The following is a 16,001-nucleotide window of genomic DNA, read 5'->3' as shown; positions in this document are numbered from 1 at the left end:
ATTTCCTAACTCCCATCCTTCCAATACGTTCATAACACACGTCCCTATCAACAGAGCTTCCAGGAAGGTCACCTTAAACGAGAGGATATACATTTGATCTGTGCCTCGTTCATCTAAGGAGATACTCCTCCTCAAACCAAACTTCTCAACCTCTCCATTTGCAACTACTGTTTACTTGTTCTCGAACCAACCAACATCCTTGGCCAAGGTCCAATACCCAATATATAATCTTGACCCCTTATCCCTACAGTACAGATTCATACCTTAGATGTGAAAAATTTAAAGAAATGTCGATTAACTTAAAAATCATTGAGACATTGACAGATGCAAGCCTTTATGGCGAGAAGTGATGAGAACCTTCACTGACGAAAGTTAGAAAAAAAAAAAATAATGTTTTGGATGATGATTCTCTGCTAATGGTAACAACTTGGTTCAACTTATTTAAAGTTTTCTGCTCGAGAGCTTTACTCGTTCAAAACCAGCTACCAAGTTACCAACACTTGAATTCAATTAAGTCTAAAGGAAAAAGTAAGGTGTGGCGGTTTTCTTTTTATTGAAGAAAGTAGGGCATGTCTTTTGAATCTGGTAACCTAAAAAAGAAAAGCTTTATCTAGCACAGTAAAGAAAAGCTTTAAACTCAAACCCCAAGAGGGTGTGCATGTAATTTGGATTAGTTTGAGATCAAAGAAAAAGTAAGTTGCACATCCATCTCTTGGAATAACATGGAAGGCATGGAACACGTACTAATCCTATGAGAGAGAGAATGGTCAGAAAATTAATGCGATTTTGAGACATATATACAAACATTTTCTTTAAGGTGATGATAATTGCAGTTAAGAACATTTCACCACAAGAATACAACAAATTCACCCACTATAGACAACAAATCTGAACAATGAAAAGTAATGACTTTTCATTTAAATTGGCACCCTTTATTGTTTTGTATTAGAAAATTACTTCCATGTACTATGATTTGGTGTATCTCATCTTATTTTGATAAAATAAAAAATTAACATATGATCTTGATCACATACACATGTGTCACATACTCACATGTCCAAGACTCCAATTGTCATGTATGACGCACGATTTTGTGTTTTATAGCCATGTCTATAGGTTTTTTCAAAGAGCCTTGTTAGAGGCATGTAAAATATCACTGAATAAATCATCGAATGGTTTTTACTAGGTCCCATCACAATACAAACAGAAGGAAACATAGTAAAAATAATAATAATCAACTACCTTACTTTCATATCACAATCTACAACAAATGTTTAACATGTTAGGATATATGTATTTCACATGTTAGGAACATATGTCACTATTTTATGTAATTGGATAATCTTATGACAAAACACACTTTACTTGTAATTGGGTAGATCTAGGATGTGTTTGATGCTTCAAGGAACCTTGTTTCAAGTTCAAGTGTTAAAACCATGTAAGTTTGTCCAAGAATCAAGTGTGAAAAGTGTTGTTCATTAAAGCTCGACACCTAGTATTTATCGAGCCAGCTGTTCCAGCCCATGGCTTGACAGTAGTTTGACAGATAGAGTATCTGTCGAGGTTTATGAAATTTAGTTTTTTAAGACTATTTTTCATCTCCGTGATTGTATATTTGGGCTTTTTTTTCTCACAACCCTAGACATATAAAATGATTATTTTAAAGGCCGTCAAAGAAGACACAAATTGCACAAGTGTTGAGCAAACTTTGTTCAAGAAAATTGTGACTAAAGATAGAATTTGCCCTAGTTCATCTTTCTTGTGAAAAAGTTACTGTGTTTGTGCACCGTAGAGTTTTGTGACCAAGGAGCTTCTCGATCTTCATCGTATGATGAACTGAAAAACTTTGTAGCCAACAACCTTCTCTAGTTAGTGATTGAAGTCACGTACTGAGATCCGCATAATTGGTTAGTCACGTACTGGAAGTCGTGCATTACAAGGAGAGATTGTCACTACAGAACAAGTCTAATTAGGTATTGAGATAAGGGTTCAACTGTAGGTTGGTATAAGGTACTGGGATTCCTTTACTTGTAACCGCTTGTTGTGATAATAGTGGATTATTGGAAGTGGTGACCTTAAAATCACTCGGTGGGGTTTTTGCCGTATAGGTTTTCCTCATTTGTAAACAAATCACCATGTCAATTTATTTTTTGCTGCATATTTAGTTATTGGTGATTTGTTTGTGCTACCATGCATTTGCATGTTAATTTGATTAATTAATAAACTTGATTAATTAATCAATTAATTCATCACAATGAGTCAATACATTTTTGGCCTATCATAACAAAAAGGAAATATAGTAAAAATCAGAACATTTTAATTAACTTCATCTCTCCCTTTATCACTTTGTGTCTCAAACATAAAATAAAAGATGATAAAAAAGCATGCTTGGAGGTTTATGAAGATTTCATCTAGAATAGAGAGTTGAATGTAGGGCTGTAAATAAATCGGGTTGTTCATGAATAAGTTGATCAAGACAAGAGCTTATTTATCTCTGTTTATTTAGCAGATAAGTCAAACTTTAAGCTCAACAGTTTAACAAGCCGAGCCCAAACATAATTTTGTGTTCATAAAGAAACTTGAGAGTAAGAAACTTGAGTTTAATATATATCTGTGTGTGTGTGTGTGTGTGTGTGTGTGTGTAAATATGAGATTGAATTGTGTAAGTTTGTAAATAAGTTCATAATATATCAATTTATTATTTGAAATTTATTATCAATTTAATACAATATAAAATATATATATATATATAATTTTTAACAATATACAAGTTGGTGATTTTATTTTTTATAAATTCACAAATAAAAATTATTAGATTTAGTTGACTCAAGGCTCATGAACAAGCTCGAGTTTATTTGTTGAAAAAATGAACCTAACTTGAAAATAGTATAATCTAGTTTGATGATGAACTTAAACATATTCAACATATAGATGAATAACTAAGTTTTCTAAGATTTGCTTAGCTCGAATTGTTTACAACCTTAATTAAACATGCATGAGATATATTAAATATTATTACTCTCATCTTTTGAAATCCCCCTCATTTGTGTATATGGAGAGAGAGAATATAAGCACGATTTTGTTTGTTTGGTTGGTTGGCCGGCCTGAAACCAACCTCACATCCCTCTCTCTCTCTCTCTACCTACTTCGACTGTTCAATTATGCTTTGAGTACTAGGGCAATAGGCATTCAAGGTGTATGGCATGGGATAGGACAAAGGATATGAGACAGTGAAAGCTCGAAAATGTGTTGAAAACACAAGAGCTGTTTAGACCCCTAATTAAAAGATTACAGCTCGGTTGATTTTACTCTAACTTATCTAAGTACGGAAACAAGAGTAAATGAAGCGCAAACAACCGATACAACTCTAGTACATAAACATGAACAACCAACAATAAAAGTAAAGCACAAGAGTAAGGGAAGAGATAATGCATACACAAAATAACACGTCGATATGTTATTAAAGAAGAAACCGAAGAACTTGGCGAAAAACCTCTCCACCGCCTTCCAAGCGGTAATCGATCCAATAGACAATCAGTTGGGATACATGAGTTAGCAATAGACCCTCCAAGCCTAATCTACCCAATGTACCTAAACCCTCCAAGCTCCTACTCCAACAAAGCTTCTCGGAACCATGTCTTGTCTAGTTTTCCGGATCCCACAATACGCTCAATTGCATCCATCAAGCCTCACTGGCTTCTTTTGGCAAATTCCCAAAACTTCCCAAGCTCCAAAACACTCTCTACACTCTGAATATGTGTGTATTGTGTTTGGGTACAAATCTCCTCTCAAGGTATGACAATGTGAAAGGGAAGGAGAAAAGGCTACAATGATTTCTCACTAAGGATGAGTAACTCTCTCTCTAAAAGATGGGTGTATGTGTGTTGTTGAAAATCTATCTAGGGTTTTTTCTCTCTAAATGACCTCCTCTACATTTGTGGATAATGATGGTATATATAATATGAGTGAAGGGTAAGAAAGTCACACATTAAAATCCTCTAGGCAGAATGTTTCGTGACTACCTCGTTGAAAGGCCTTACCCGCGAGACACTCGCGAAAATGATAGCCTAGCATGACTCTTCAGCTTCTAGTCATGTGCTCCTCACATGCCCTTTTAGCGGGAACTCTTCTCATGAACTTCTCACGAGCTAGTTGCAAAATGTATTGATCTTCAATTAAGCTTGAGTCTTCACCAACTTAATACTAAACCCATTACAATAAAATCCCATAAAATACAAGGAAATAAATTAAAGCAATTAAAACACTTTTTGTCATAGAATAAAGCCAACATAAAATATAGTTGTAAATCACAACTTTACAATCTCCTCCTTTGGCTATTCCGTGACAAAACACCCTATAACAGACTCTAGACTTAAACATGAGTTTAGGAACAATGGCAAAACTCACTCACACCTAAATCTAGAAGTTGTGATGCACTTGGAACAAAATACCTGTAACCTGAAACACTTGCACAAAATGCATTAGACCCTCAAGGTAAATCAAGTGATAAAAGGACAAGGATAATGTAACAAGTAAAAAGCGGTCAAGTAAACATGATGTGAAACATGTGAGCAACTTGATCATACACCAAACAGTCATATGAAAATGACTACAATGATCATATAGCAAAGCAAATGATCATCTGAACATGCAACCAAAAAAGCACAATAGCATAAGGATAAAAGCATGTCCAACACATAAACACGATGCGATGAGAGCAACAAAGTATAGATACTAAACATAACTCAAAGCACCATAAAACAATGAGAAAACAAAAATAAAGTAAATTAAGGTTTTCTCAAAAAATGTCTCTCCCCCTTGGTATATGCATCTCCCCTATTGCTTTTTCTCCCTACGAATGTGCACAAGGTAGAATTTCTCCCCCTAAGAATATGCACATGAGTCATATAGAAATGACGATACTCTCTCCCTTTTTGTCACGAATAGACAAATTAATCAAGAGGAATGAGGGAAAGAAAAGAAGATATGAATAAGGGTAAAAGATGATGCATGAGAGGTGCAAGATGTATGAGAAAATGAAACTCAAACGCAAAATAAAACATCTTTAAAAAATGCTACAAAGCATAAAGAACATGACATGCTAAGGATAATGAAACATGATATAAACCTAGGCATGACAAAAACACAAGAACATGTTATATGTGTTAAAAGATCTAAAAAGACTTAACTAGCATGAGTGAATGCAAGAACATGTCAAGTGTTAGAGTGTGTGCAGCAAATGTGCATCTAGTGTGCATGTGAGATGCATGATTAATGCATGAATAAGCACTCATGGGGTAAAGTGTATAAAACACACCACCAATAATCAAAACATGATAAATATGAATCATTATGGTGATCTCTAAAATTCGATACTCATCAGAGTCCAAAACAATGAGAAAACGTCATTTTGGCATTTTATCAAATACTTAGAGTGCACACACTACACATGTATGTTAAACAATGCATGAACATATGAAAATTTTGTCTAAATACATGTTATTTTTGCCACAAGGGGCCAACAACCAAAGAACAAAGCCTAATAAAAAAGATTAACAAAAAATAAGTTTTTCAACTCCCATTTGAGAAAATCCCAACTATGAACATAAAACCCCCAAAAACATAATCTAAGGATCAAAATCCATGAAAAGAGTTAAAAATTACCTTAGAGATATTAACGGAATGAAAAACAATTGAATTTAGTTGGGTTTTGATGTAGAAACATTAAAATAGGTGTTTGGGAGAGGATGAGAGACGTTTAAAACAAAAGACCCACGAAATGCCCTTTAAAAGCTGATCTAGAAATTTTCGCTGGTAATTTTGCTGGTATGTGACTACCTCGCGGGAATGCCTTACCTGCGAGACACTCACGAAACAGACAGTCTAACACGACTCTTCAGCTTCCAGTCATGTGCTCCTCACATGCCCTTTTTACGGGAACCCTTCTCGCGAACTTCTTGCGAGTTAGTCGCGAAATGCACTGATCTTCAATTAAACTTGAGTCTTCACCAACTTAATACTAAACCCAATGCAATAAAATCTCACAAAACACAAAAAAATAAATTAAAATAATCACAACACTTTTTATCATGAAATAATATCAACATAAAACATAGTTTTAAATCACACAATTACAAACAATAAGTAATAATTAGAAGGACAAAATGAGAAATTAAAGCCCCCACGAACTTTCCAACCCTTTTCCTATTGTATAAAAGACAATAATAATAAATAATAAAAAAATCCAACCGTCTTACACTCTTATAAACGTCTATTCATTCCCCCACTTTACTCATTCTAAGCAACAACTCAGTAACTCTCCATCCATCTCTGTATCTCAACAAGAGCCATAATACTTATTTCTCTTTTTAACGGAGACATTTAAGATCAAATTATTTTGCCTCCTCTCAACTATTACTTCTTTTCAATGTAAACATTTCAATTATTATTATTTCTTTCCAACTGAGATATTCAAGAAGAAATCTTCCACCCACTTTCAAGTTTCAACCATATATGGGATAATAAATAGCAACTCCTTCACTCTTTCTCTCCTCTGTCCGCCGGTGACTCGAAAGAATGGCTTCATGGTGTGTACTACGTGAGAGGCCTTTAAACATTTGCGAATCCTTCGGTTCATAGAACTGAATATTCTCTACAAAATCCATATTATTATCACGCATGCACAAATAGTTTTTGTGCAAAAAGAGAGAGAGAAAAAAGAAAAGAAAAAAAAAAAACACGAATTCCACAGAGTTGGAAATCACCGCCCAAACAAAGAAGATTCCCAATATTCCCACTTCCCACTCTATTCATTTCTTCTTCGAGCATTCAGCTTCCCCCCAAACTTTTTTATAAATTAAAACCAGCCCAAACACAACATTTTCCACAGAAAGAAACTAAGGGGATAGGGAAATCAAATTCCATTTCCTTTCAGCGAATATTTAGGGTTTCGTAAAACATTTTTCCGTTCCCTCTAGTTTAGGCATGAAAAAATTGAACGGCAAAATCGTCGACGAAGAGGAGTTGGAGGAGTTGGAGGAGGAGGAGAGGAAGAAGGTAGTCGAGACGTATTCGAACGGCGTCGGAGTCAGCGTCGGATTTCCTCAACCTGATCAGAATCTCGTCGTCGGCTACGCCTTGACAGTGAAGAAGGAAACGAGTTTCTTGAAACCAAACTTTCGTGGACTCGCCAGGTAATTTCTTCAATTTCTTTATCATTTTGTCTTCTGTCCTTTTTTATCTTCGTATACAGCTAAAGATTTTCATTTTAGGTGTTTGTTTTTTAGTTTGAAGTTTGTTTCTGAAAACTTCTTTCTGGTTTGGTTGGAAAAGGCATTGGTGGGTTGTCTTTGTCGATAATGGCAGAGAGAAGATCACTTTCGCTTTTGGATAACTGTGTAGATTGACTTTTTTGTTCCGCCTTCAATTCTGGGGAATCTGTGGGTTTTCTTTGTTTTTTCCTTCAAAGAAAATGAGGAATATTCTACCATATGCCTTTCGGATTAGTCCTCAAATGTCGAACCCCAAGTCAATTCTCCTTAGTAGACTATTTGATTTTATATATAAATTAATGGGTTTTACTGTACAATCTTGGCTCATGTTTTTTAGCCATGGTTAACTACCCATGTCCATATGACCCTAGATTTTCTGCAATTTATGGTTTTTTTTTTTTTTCAAGGTATGGTAACTGGTTTGACTAGCAGCTTCTGTATTATGGGAGAAAAAAAATTATATGTTTAAAATTGCCAAGTCAGTTTATAATAAATAAATAAATAAAAATATAAACTGACTTGTTAAACCGACTTAGTAATTTTAAACAGGTCAAAGTCTTTTAGTGGAATGGTGGGCAAGTGACGTGGTCTACCATGAGGACTGTATAATTTCTCGCCACTAGAACTTGGGTACATCTGCATGTGGAAATTGTTAAATAATTAAAATCAGATACTCAATCTTTGTATATTGTGTTCGACTTGTGTATATGGTTGATGTTTTTAAAAGTAAAGGCCCATTGACGTGTGTTAGCACAGCAGCTTGGAGTTTAGCTGGCATTATTTTATTCTGGCTATTAATTTTTTAGTTAAGGGATGCTACAAATACTACAAATTTTGCTCAGTATGTTTTACAAACTAATTTGTCAATTTTAAACCCAAGCCACAAAGTAATTATTTATTTATTGTTGTTGATGTGGCAAATGCCTTTTACTAAAGCAACAGGTTGGAATCAGCCTTCCAAAAAAAAAAATTGTAGATAAGGCTGCCTACTAATCACCTCTCCCAAACCTCGAAAAAGTGGAAGTTTTGTGCATTGGGTATGACCTTTTATTGTTGTTGATGTGGCACCAATCACATTTATTGCCACATTAGGCTATAAGTATTTTGTAAAAAAAATTGGTAATAGCTTTAACATTTTCCTTTTTGATTTTGGTTCATAGTTAGTACATTAGTATTGCATGGAAAATTGAAAAAATTAGCTTGGCCAAACATTACTTACAAGTTGATTTTCATTTACCTAATTTGTGTCCTCAAAATGTTTAAATAGCTAAGGTCTAGTTTGTTGCTTTTAATTTTGGCATTACACATTTACAATTAGTGGAGACAGTTTGGTGGCTATTTGATTTGAAAGTCTTTGGTTGGGTTTGTTTAATTAATGTATATTCAATAGATAGAAACAATTTTTTTTTTTTGATGGTTGTGCTTTGGATGATAGAAGCTTTATCCTCTGATGTCTGACGTTCCCACAATGTTGCCTGACCAATAACATGTTCTTATCCGTACTGCAGGACTAAGGGGATAAAATTTGTATGCATTGATGTAAACAGGCCTTTGTCAGATCAAGGTCCTTTCGATGTTGTTTTGCATAAGGTTAGCGATGATTTCTATTTTGAAATCTCTGATTGTTCTACTTGTGAATGTATCTTTTTGTTGTAAAGCTTTTGTTGTGGTTTTATTCGTTGTCTATGGTGTTATGGTTTCAAACTGGTGATCAATTCATTGCTTTTTTTTTTTTTTCCCTAAATCATCTCCACTGTTTGTGGATGATGCATGCTAGTTCTCAAGTAAATCTCTCACAAGCATTATGTTCCTTCCAGTTGTTGGCAAAGGAATGGTGCGAGATTATTGAGGTTTGTCCATCTAAACCCATAAGTACCGATATTTTTACTTCGCAATATTGTATTAGGAATTGAACCTGTGATACTGCAGTTTGATTTATGATATGATATACACAGATGCGAACTAGATTATTTATGAATTAAACAATGATTGGTTGAGCAATATCCTGACTCTTAAAACACTTCTGTTGTTGTCTAACCATAACTTGCAAAATTCTTGCCCATGCTTTTCTCTTCATGAATTATGATCAGATAGTTGGATCAGTGCCCCAAAGATCCAATAAAGTGAGGATTTTATTTTTTACAGAATCTAGATAATTTCATTTGGTGATGGTGATCTTGGTTGGAATTTTCTTGCACTTTTATCAGGTTATTCTTTGCTTAGTTGGACTTGGATGTTCATAAGCATTCATTTTTCTTTGGCTGTAGTTTCTTTTTGTCTTTTTGTCTTTTTTTTTTTTTTTTTTTTTTTTGGGGGGGGAGGGGGGGGGTTTGTGGGGTGGGGGGCAGTGTACAAACTTTTGTAGCCTTCAATCTTGCAGTCACCCTGTAGTGTTGTAAATAGAACTACGTGCTATATATATAGCTCTGTGTGTTCATGTGTCTTTGATGATATTTGTATCAATTGACTTGCCAAGTTATTGTAGAAGACATTTTAGGCAGCCACAGAGCCATGTTTTCTCATTTTTCTACTAAGCAAAAAAAAAAAAAAAAAAATCTCATTTTTCTGCTTTTGTGAAATTTTGACAGTACATTTCTAAACTTAAAAGGTCTTGAATTTTTATTTTTCTTGCTGGGCCAGAATACTCAAATTGCACATTTACATTGACTGGCAAACTGGAATTCTGCGCCACTTATTGCTGTTAGTTGTCAACTGAAGGTTATTTTGTCCATCTCTCTGTTTCCTTCCTTACCCTCAAATGAGTCTAACAGAATTGTGGCCATTTTACTTGCATAAATGTCCCTGTCTTGGCTCCAGTATTACATTAAATAATCTTAGGGCTTTCATGCTTGCCTTATTTCAGTCAATGCATTTCATTACTCAATCAGGTCCCCCCCCCAAAAGAGTAAAAAGTAAATAATTCATTAATAGGTAAATCTGAAGACAAGTAATTTGAAATCCAGTCATTAGTGTAATTAGCTCACTCGTAATAAAGTATCCCATATGCCTGTCTCTCCTTTTTGATAAGACCCTGGCATGTTATTTAGAGGGCCTTATGGTTTAAGATCTTAGAGGATTGTGCAACATATAACCTCCTGCAACTTCTTAATGTAGGGTTATTTATTTATTTATTTATAATTCTTCTCATAATATATATATTTTTAAATAATGATAATGTCCCTAAATGTATTGGCTTCAGTGTGTGTGTGTGTGTATATATATATTTTTCAGATAAAAGTATTATTACCTATCTTGACTCTTGCCCTATCATACTATGTCTAGATCTGAATTTAGTGGAATGTAGAGTCAGATGATTCTCTACCCAACTCTTGGAATGTCTAATTCCACATTATCATTATCATTATTCTTTCTTTTTTGGGTGGTCTTGACTAAATTACATATTACAGGTAATTTGTGGTCCATCATTTATGTTACAGGCACCATGCAGCATTTATTGACTATATTAAAAGATATCTTAAGTAGAGTAGGCAAGGTACTCCCATTGCTTATCTAACCAATATGAATAGAGAACTTTTAGGAATGGAATGAGTAAATCATAAGGAATGGAAATTGATGGAATGTATTTAAGTAATGGAAAGGAATGGAATAGAAATAAGTAATCTTATTTGGATGTTTTAAAATAAAATAATGAAATTGAATGGAAGGTAAGTAATCTTGTATGGGAGTTCCATAGAGGGAAATGAATAAAAACATTTTATGACAATATTACTATTAGACCCCTATTTTAAAATAAAGAATTGAATGTATATGGGTGCTTTTGGAGATTTGGTGAAAATTTCATTAAACCTAATTCCATTCCTTCTGATTCCTCCCAATTTTAGTGGGATTGAAAAATTAAGATTTTGAGGGAATAGAGGCACGGGTGCTCCCCTACCCATTTTATTCCATTTCACTTAAACTTCCAAACAAGGGAATGAATCTGTCCATTCCCTCCATTAAAACTCCCAAACAATGTAATGAAAGGAATTAAAATTCCTTTCACTCTTCCCAAACTGAGTGTTAGTAAACCTTTGTAGATGCCTAGCCAGCTAAATAACTGATATAATAGCATTTTTATATCTACAATATGGCAGGAATTTTATTGATCCTTGCAATTAATAATTAAATTGTAGTAATTATATCTACTATTAATAGTTGCTGAAGATGTACTCTGCCTATAGACTGGGGCTTATTTTGCACTTATCTTTCCCCCTCTTCCCCCTTTTGAAGGATTATGGGCACAAACATCCTGAAGTAACAGTCCTTGATCCTCCTGATGCGATACAACATCTACGCAATCGAAAGTCCATGCTTCAGGGTGTGCTAGATCTAAACTTGTCTGATTGCCATGGTAATCTCTTACTACTATTTTATTAAAATGAAAGAAGTATATTTTGTCATTTCCTTTTTCCCTTGCTAAGACTTTTGATTAGATTTTTTTTTTCTTGAAACTATTGATCACATTTGGGAATAGCTTTTCAGTGATTCTGACCAAATTTCACACATATTTGTTAACTGCATTTTAGGTAAGGTTGGTGTTCCAAGGCAAATAGTTGTTACAAAAGATCCATCTTCTATTCCTTACGAAGTTACTAAAGCTGGACTAAAGTTGCCACTGGGTATGTTTGCTTTTTTTTTTTTTTGGGGGGGTGTGGGGTGGGGTGGGGGGTGGAACTGATTTTGGAACTAGTGTTTAGATGAGGACCAGTTGGTTACAATGGTCAGATCCTCCAAAGCTCAATTTCCTTATGTTTTGGTAGTTGGTGGATCTGTATTGATTGCCCATAAGCCTCAAAAAATATATATGAACCAGTTGGACAGGGTTTTTTTGGGACTTTTTCTGAAGGTCATTCCTGATTAGATTATTTACTTGTTCTGCATTCATTATGGCATCTCCTAATTTCCTTTTTTCTATAATTAATTTTTTTGTCCATTTGATTATATTTCAGTTGCAAAGCCTTTATTAGTGGATGGAACTGCCAAGTCACATAAACTTTTTGTTGCTTATGATCAATTATCCCTTGCTGAACTTGAACCTCCCTTGGTTCTGCAGGAGTTTGTTAATCATGGTATGTGTTGCAACTGATGCATGAACATATTCATCTCCATTCTAGCCACTATCATGATTTTATTTGAAATTCTTTTTCTAATTTCCTTTTTGTTAGGTGGAATTGTCTTTAAAGTTTATATTGTAGGGGAATCTATAACTGTTGTAAGGCGTTTCTCTCTACCAAATCACGGTAAACGCGATCTATCAAAAGTTGCTGGTATGTACCCTGTCCCAAGGATTTCATCCTATTTATCTTCTGCCGAAGATGCAGATCTGGACCCTATTATTGCTGGTGAGATTGTTGTACTTTCTTTCCTTTTTCCCAAAGAAATATTTTGACACAAGCATTTCATTTAATAGCCTGACTACCTATGTTATTTTGGTGTTAAATTTATTTTATTTTATTTAGTTAATTTTGAGTTAATGTTGAATGTGATGGTTCAAACTTACTAGATATGTTTTAGTATGCTATCAAGTGAACTGAATGGCGTGGAGTTGATCCCCAAATCCACTCTGTTTGAGTTCAAATGTAAAGCAGTTTTATCCAACCCATTGTCTTGGTTCAGTTGAGTTATTATAAGTGACTGAGGCATGGAAAGTGCTGCCTCAGAAGTCAGATGTTGGCGTGACCCTTGGACTCTCATCACTTAAATGTAATATTATTAATGCAGAACATCCTCCAAGACCTCTGCTGGTGAAGCTTGCAAGGGAGCTCCATTGCCTGACTACCTATGTTATTTTGGTGTTAAATTTGTTGTGTTATTTATTTAATTTAGAACTAATGTTGAATGAGGTGGTTCCAACCAACTTACTAGATATGTTTTAGTATGCTGTCAAGCAAACTGAATGGCATGGAGTTGATTCCCAAGCCCACTCTTTATTAGTTCAAATGTAGAGCAGTTGCATCCAAATGATAGTCTTGGTTCAGTTGAGTGATTTTAAGTGGCTGAGGCATGTAAAGAGCTACCTCAGAGGTCAGATGTCGATGTGGTGCTTGGACTTTCATCACTTAAATGTAATATTATTTATATTATTTATGCAGAACATCCTCCAAGACCTCTGCTGGAGAAGCTTGCAACGGAGCTCCGTCGTCGGTTGGTAAGTAATATTGGTTCAATGTATTGTTATTTGTGGCAGCATTCACATTGATAGGTCATGTTATATGTTCTCTTAACCATATTATGCCATATTTTCTAGGGTCTCCGGCTCTTCAACATAGATATGATCCGAGAGCATGGCACCAGAGATGTCTTTTATGTCATTGATATAAACTACTTTCCTGGCAAGTATATCTGTTTTCACTGAGGTCAAATTACTCTATTCCAATTCATTTTAGGTTAATGACATATTTGAAATCTGGATTCTTTTGTCACAAGTGCTAACCTCATTTTTGTTGTGGGAAATTTCATAGTCTGGTTTTGACATCCAGAACAAACCCCCACCACCCCACCCCTCCCAGGGCCACTTCTTTTTTTTTTTGGTAAAATGGGAATTGACTAGAATGGGATGAGGATATTTGAAAAATAACTTGCTTTAAAATTATGGGAAAAATTACATATAATGACTACAGACTGGCTGGGTCATTGGTTTTATTCTCGTGTATTTGAAAAGCGTCCCCCTATATTCCCACTTTCTCAAATATGTTTGGATGGGGCTCAAGATTCCTTTTTTGTTGACATCCTTTTGAGCTTTTGTGGACAATAAAATACTTGAAAGCAAATTGCTATAGTTTCTTTAGGAAGTACAAGGAGGATAATTTTGATTTTTCTCAATCTTAAAGTTCTGCTGTTTGTGATGTAAAGGCATGATTCATCTTTTGGTGGAAAGATGGAGCTTTGGATGATTTAATAATTTTTATGCCAATCATTTCTTTTTAATCAAATATAATAGCATGTAACCATCTGCATGTCCTTATTATCTGGTCGTTGAGTGTGTCCCTAGGTTGGACTAGCCCATAGTTAGGTCCATGGAATTTATGAATTCATCTAAATCTTTTGTTTTGGACATGGAAGCACAGTTTATTTTTACATGTTCTTTTTCCTCATTATGGCAAAACTTAGATACAGTATATAATTGGGAAAACTTATATACTGGACCTATGGACCTATAGAATTGTACTTAAGTTTTTCCCTTTTCTCTAATGTATGTTGCAATCTGATGTAGAGTGTAACCATGAGCATCATGACCAATATGCATTATTTGCACCTTTTGGATTATGTGTGTTAAATATGAAGCTTATAAATACTTATAACTTGTTTGGATGGAGAGGGAGTAGAGGAGAGTAGAGTAGAGTAGAGGGAGGGAGAGTAAGTTAAATTACCTTATTTGGATGTTTTTTAAGGGAGGAGGGGGAGGGATTTGGAGGGGTTTGAAGGGATTCTAACTACTTCTAACCTCTCATTTTTAATTCCCCAAAATTGGAGGAATTTGGAGGGAGAGTAACGCATAGAAATGCTTCACCAAATGAATTATCAAATTTATCCTTACCATATTAACAAAACTACAAACTATGAAAAGGCTAACTATTCTCCTTCCCCTTAATTTTAAAAGCATCCAAACAAAGTGGAGGATAACTATTCTCTTCTACTCTCTTCCCCTTTACTCCCTTCTACTCTTCTCTCCCTCCAAACTTCCAAACATAGTATTAACCCCCTGGAGATTTGAAGCAAATGGGAATCTCATTCTCGCATGGTCTCTTTAGTCTATATATGATGTTTTCATATTCATTCTTCTGCCATGTCTGACCTAGGGATTTAAAATTTAGCTACGCCTTATGGTTTACTTTCCATCTATATGACTGCACACAGTCCAGTCGTTGATCAAGCTTTTTGAAACCACTGCAGGGTATGGGAAAATGCCAGATTACGAGCGCGTTTTTACAGAGTTCCTTCTGAGTCTAGTGCAGAGCAAGTATAAGGAGAGCACATTTTTAAAGAGTTCCTTCTGAGTACAGAGCAAGGTTAAGAAGAGATTTGCTACGTAACTATTTGAAGTAAAAATTTCCACTGTATATGATGTTTCTTGCGAGTATAGGCTTCCTTGGACATTGAGGAACGCACAAATCTAGTTTTTACTTCTGTAGTTACTAATTGGTATGGAAGGTTCGCTATGTCCACGTAAACTCCCATTTGAGACAAATCACGACTGGTCCCTGGTTTCCTTCTCTGATGGAATTTTTGATCTAGAAAATTGAATAATTGGAAGAACAAGTGAAGCTATACTTTGCAACTAACTCTCATCTATCTTTAATTTTATAGGAAATTTCTGTAATTCTTTTTTGTCTTAGTTTTTTTTTACCCTTCAAAAACTAGAAGTTTTTGGTTTCCCATTGAATTGGAATATTACTATCTTTGGGTTATTGGATTTGATTCTTGATGATTCAGATTTAAAATGTGGGTACCTTAAATTCATATGGAATTTCTTTGGATTTTTATCCTGTTCTAGACGGTTTATTGGGAGAGATTTGACTTTGAAAAATGGAGCCAGGCAGCCAGCAATCATGCAATGAAGTTGTTTTGCAGCGGAAAACATCAGCAGAAACATTGTCAAAGAAAGAGTGAGAAAAGCTTGGATTGCTAGGTTTTGAGTTGAGGTAAACAATGTACATACAAATACTTTTTCCTTCGAGTTCAAAAATGAAGTTGATTGTCGTAATGCATTCGATAAAAGGTCTTGTTTGA

The 16,001-nt window shown here is 34.8% G+C and overlaps 1 protein-coding gene across 6 annotated transcripts; it reads left to right on the top strand.

The window, feature by feature from the left end:
* Window positions 1-6,281: 6,281 nt before the first annotated feature.
* LOC112015849 (inositol-tetrakisphosphate 1-kinase 4) lies at window positions 6,282-15,752 on the top strand. Of its 6 annotated transcripts, none has more exons than XM_065776880.1 (10): window positions 6,282-7,193; window positions 8,780-8,861; window positions 9,089-9,121; window positions 11,502-11,622; window positions 11,798-11,890; window positions 12,221-12,340; window positions 12,467-12,613; window positions 13,364-13,419; window positions 13,519-13,603; window positions 15,165-15,752. In XM_065776880.1, the coding sequence occupies exons 1-10, from the start codon at window positions 6,985-6,987 to the stop codon at window positions 15,266-15,268; spliced, it is 1,050 nt and encodes a 349-aa protein (XP_065632952.1). In that variant the 5' UTR covers window positions 6,282-6,984; the 3' UTR covers window positions 15,269-15,752. The 6 variants fall into 6 exon arrangements, with proteins under 6 accessions (XP_065632952.1, XP_023904062.1, XP_023904064.1 ...); XM_024048294.2 differs by having other exon boundaries at window positions 12,437-12,613; XM_024048296.2 differs by having other exon boundaries at window positions 12,437-12,613; window positions 13,519-13,627; window positions 15,165-15,242.
* Window positions 15,753-16,001: the final 249 nt, after the last annotated feature.

Source organism: Quercus suber, unplaced genomic scaffold, assembly GCF_002906115.3.
Source record: "Quercus suber isolate HL8 unplaced genomic scaffold, Cork oak 2.0 scaffold_144, whole genome shotgun sequence".
Classification (NCBI taxonomy): domain Eukaryota; kingdom Viridiplantae; phylum Streptophyta; class Magnoliopsida; order Fagales; family Fagaceae; genus Quercus; species Quercus suber.
The sequence above is the reverse complement of the archived record's forward strand: the minus strand, read 5'-3'. Positions and strand labels throughout refer to the sequence as shown.

Coding starts and splice junctions, on each gene's coding strand:
- LOC112015849 (XM_024048294.2), top strand. CDS start 6,985: ATGAAAAAATTGAACGGCAAAATCGTCGACGAAGAGGAGTTGGAGGAG. Junction 11,623..11,797: donor AAACTTGTCTGATTGCCATG/GTAATCTCTTAC, acceptor ACTGCATTTTAG/GTAAGGTTGGTGTTCCAAGG. Junction 13,604..15,164: donor TGATATAAACTACTTTCCTG/GCAAGTATATCT, acceptor AAACCACTGCAG/GGTATGGGAAAATGCCAGAT.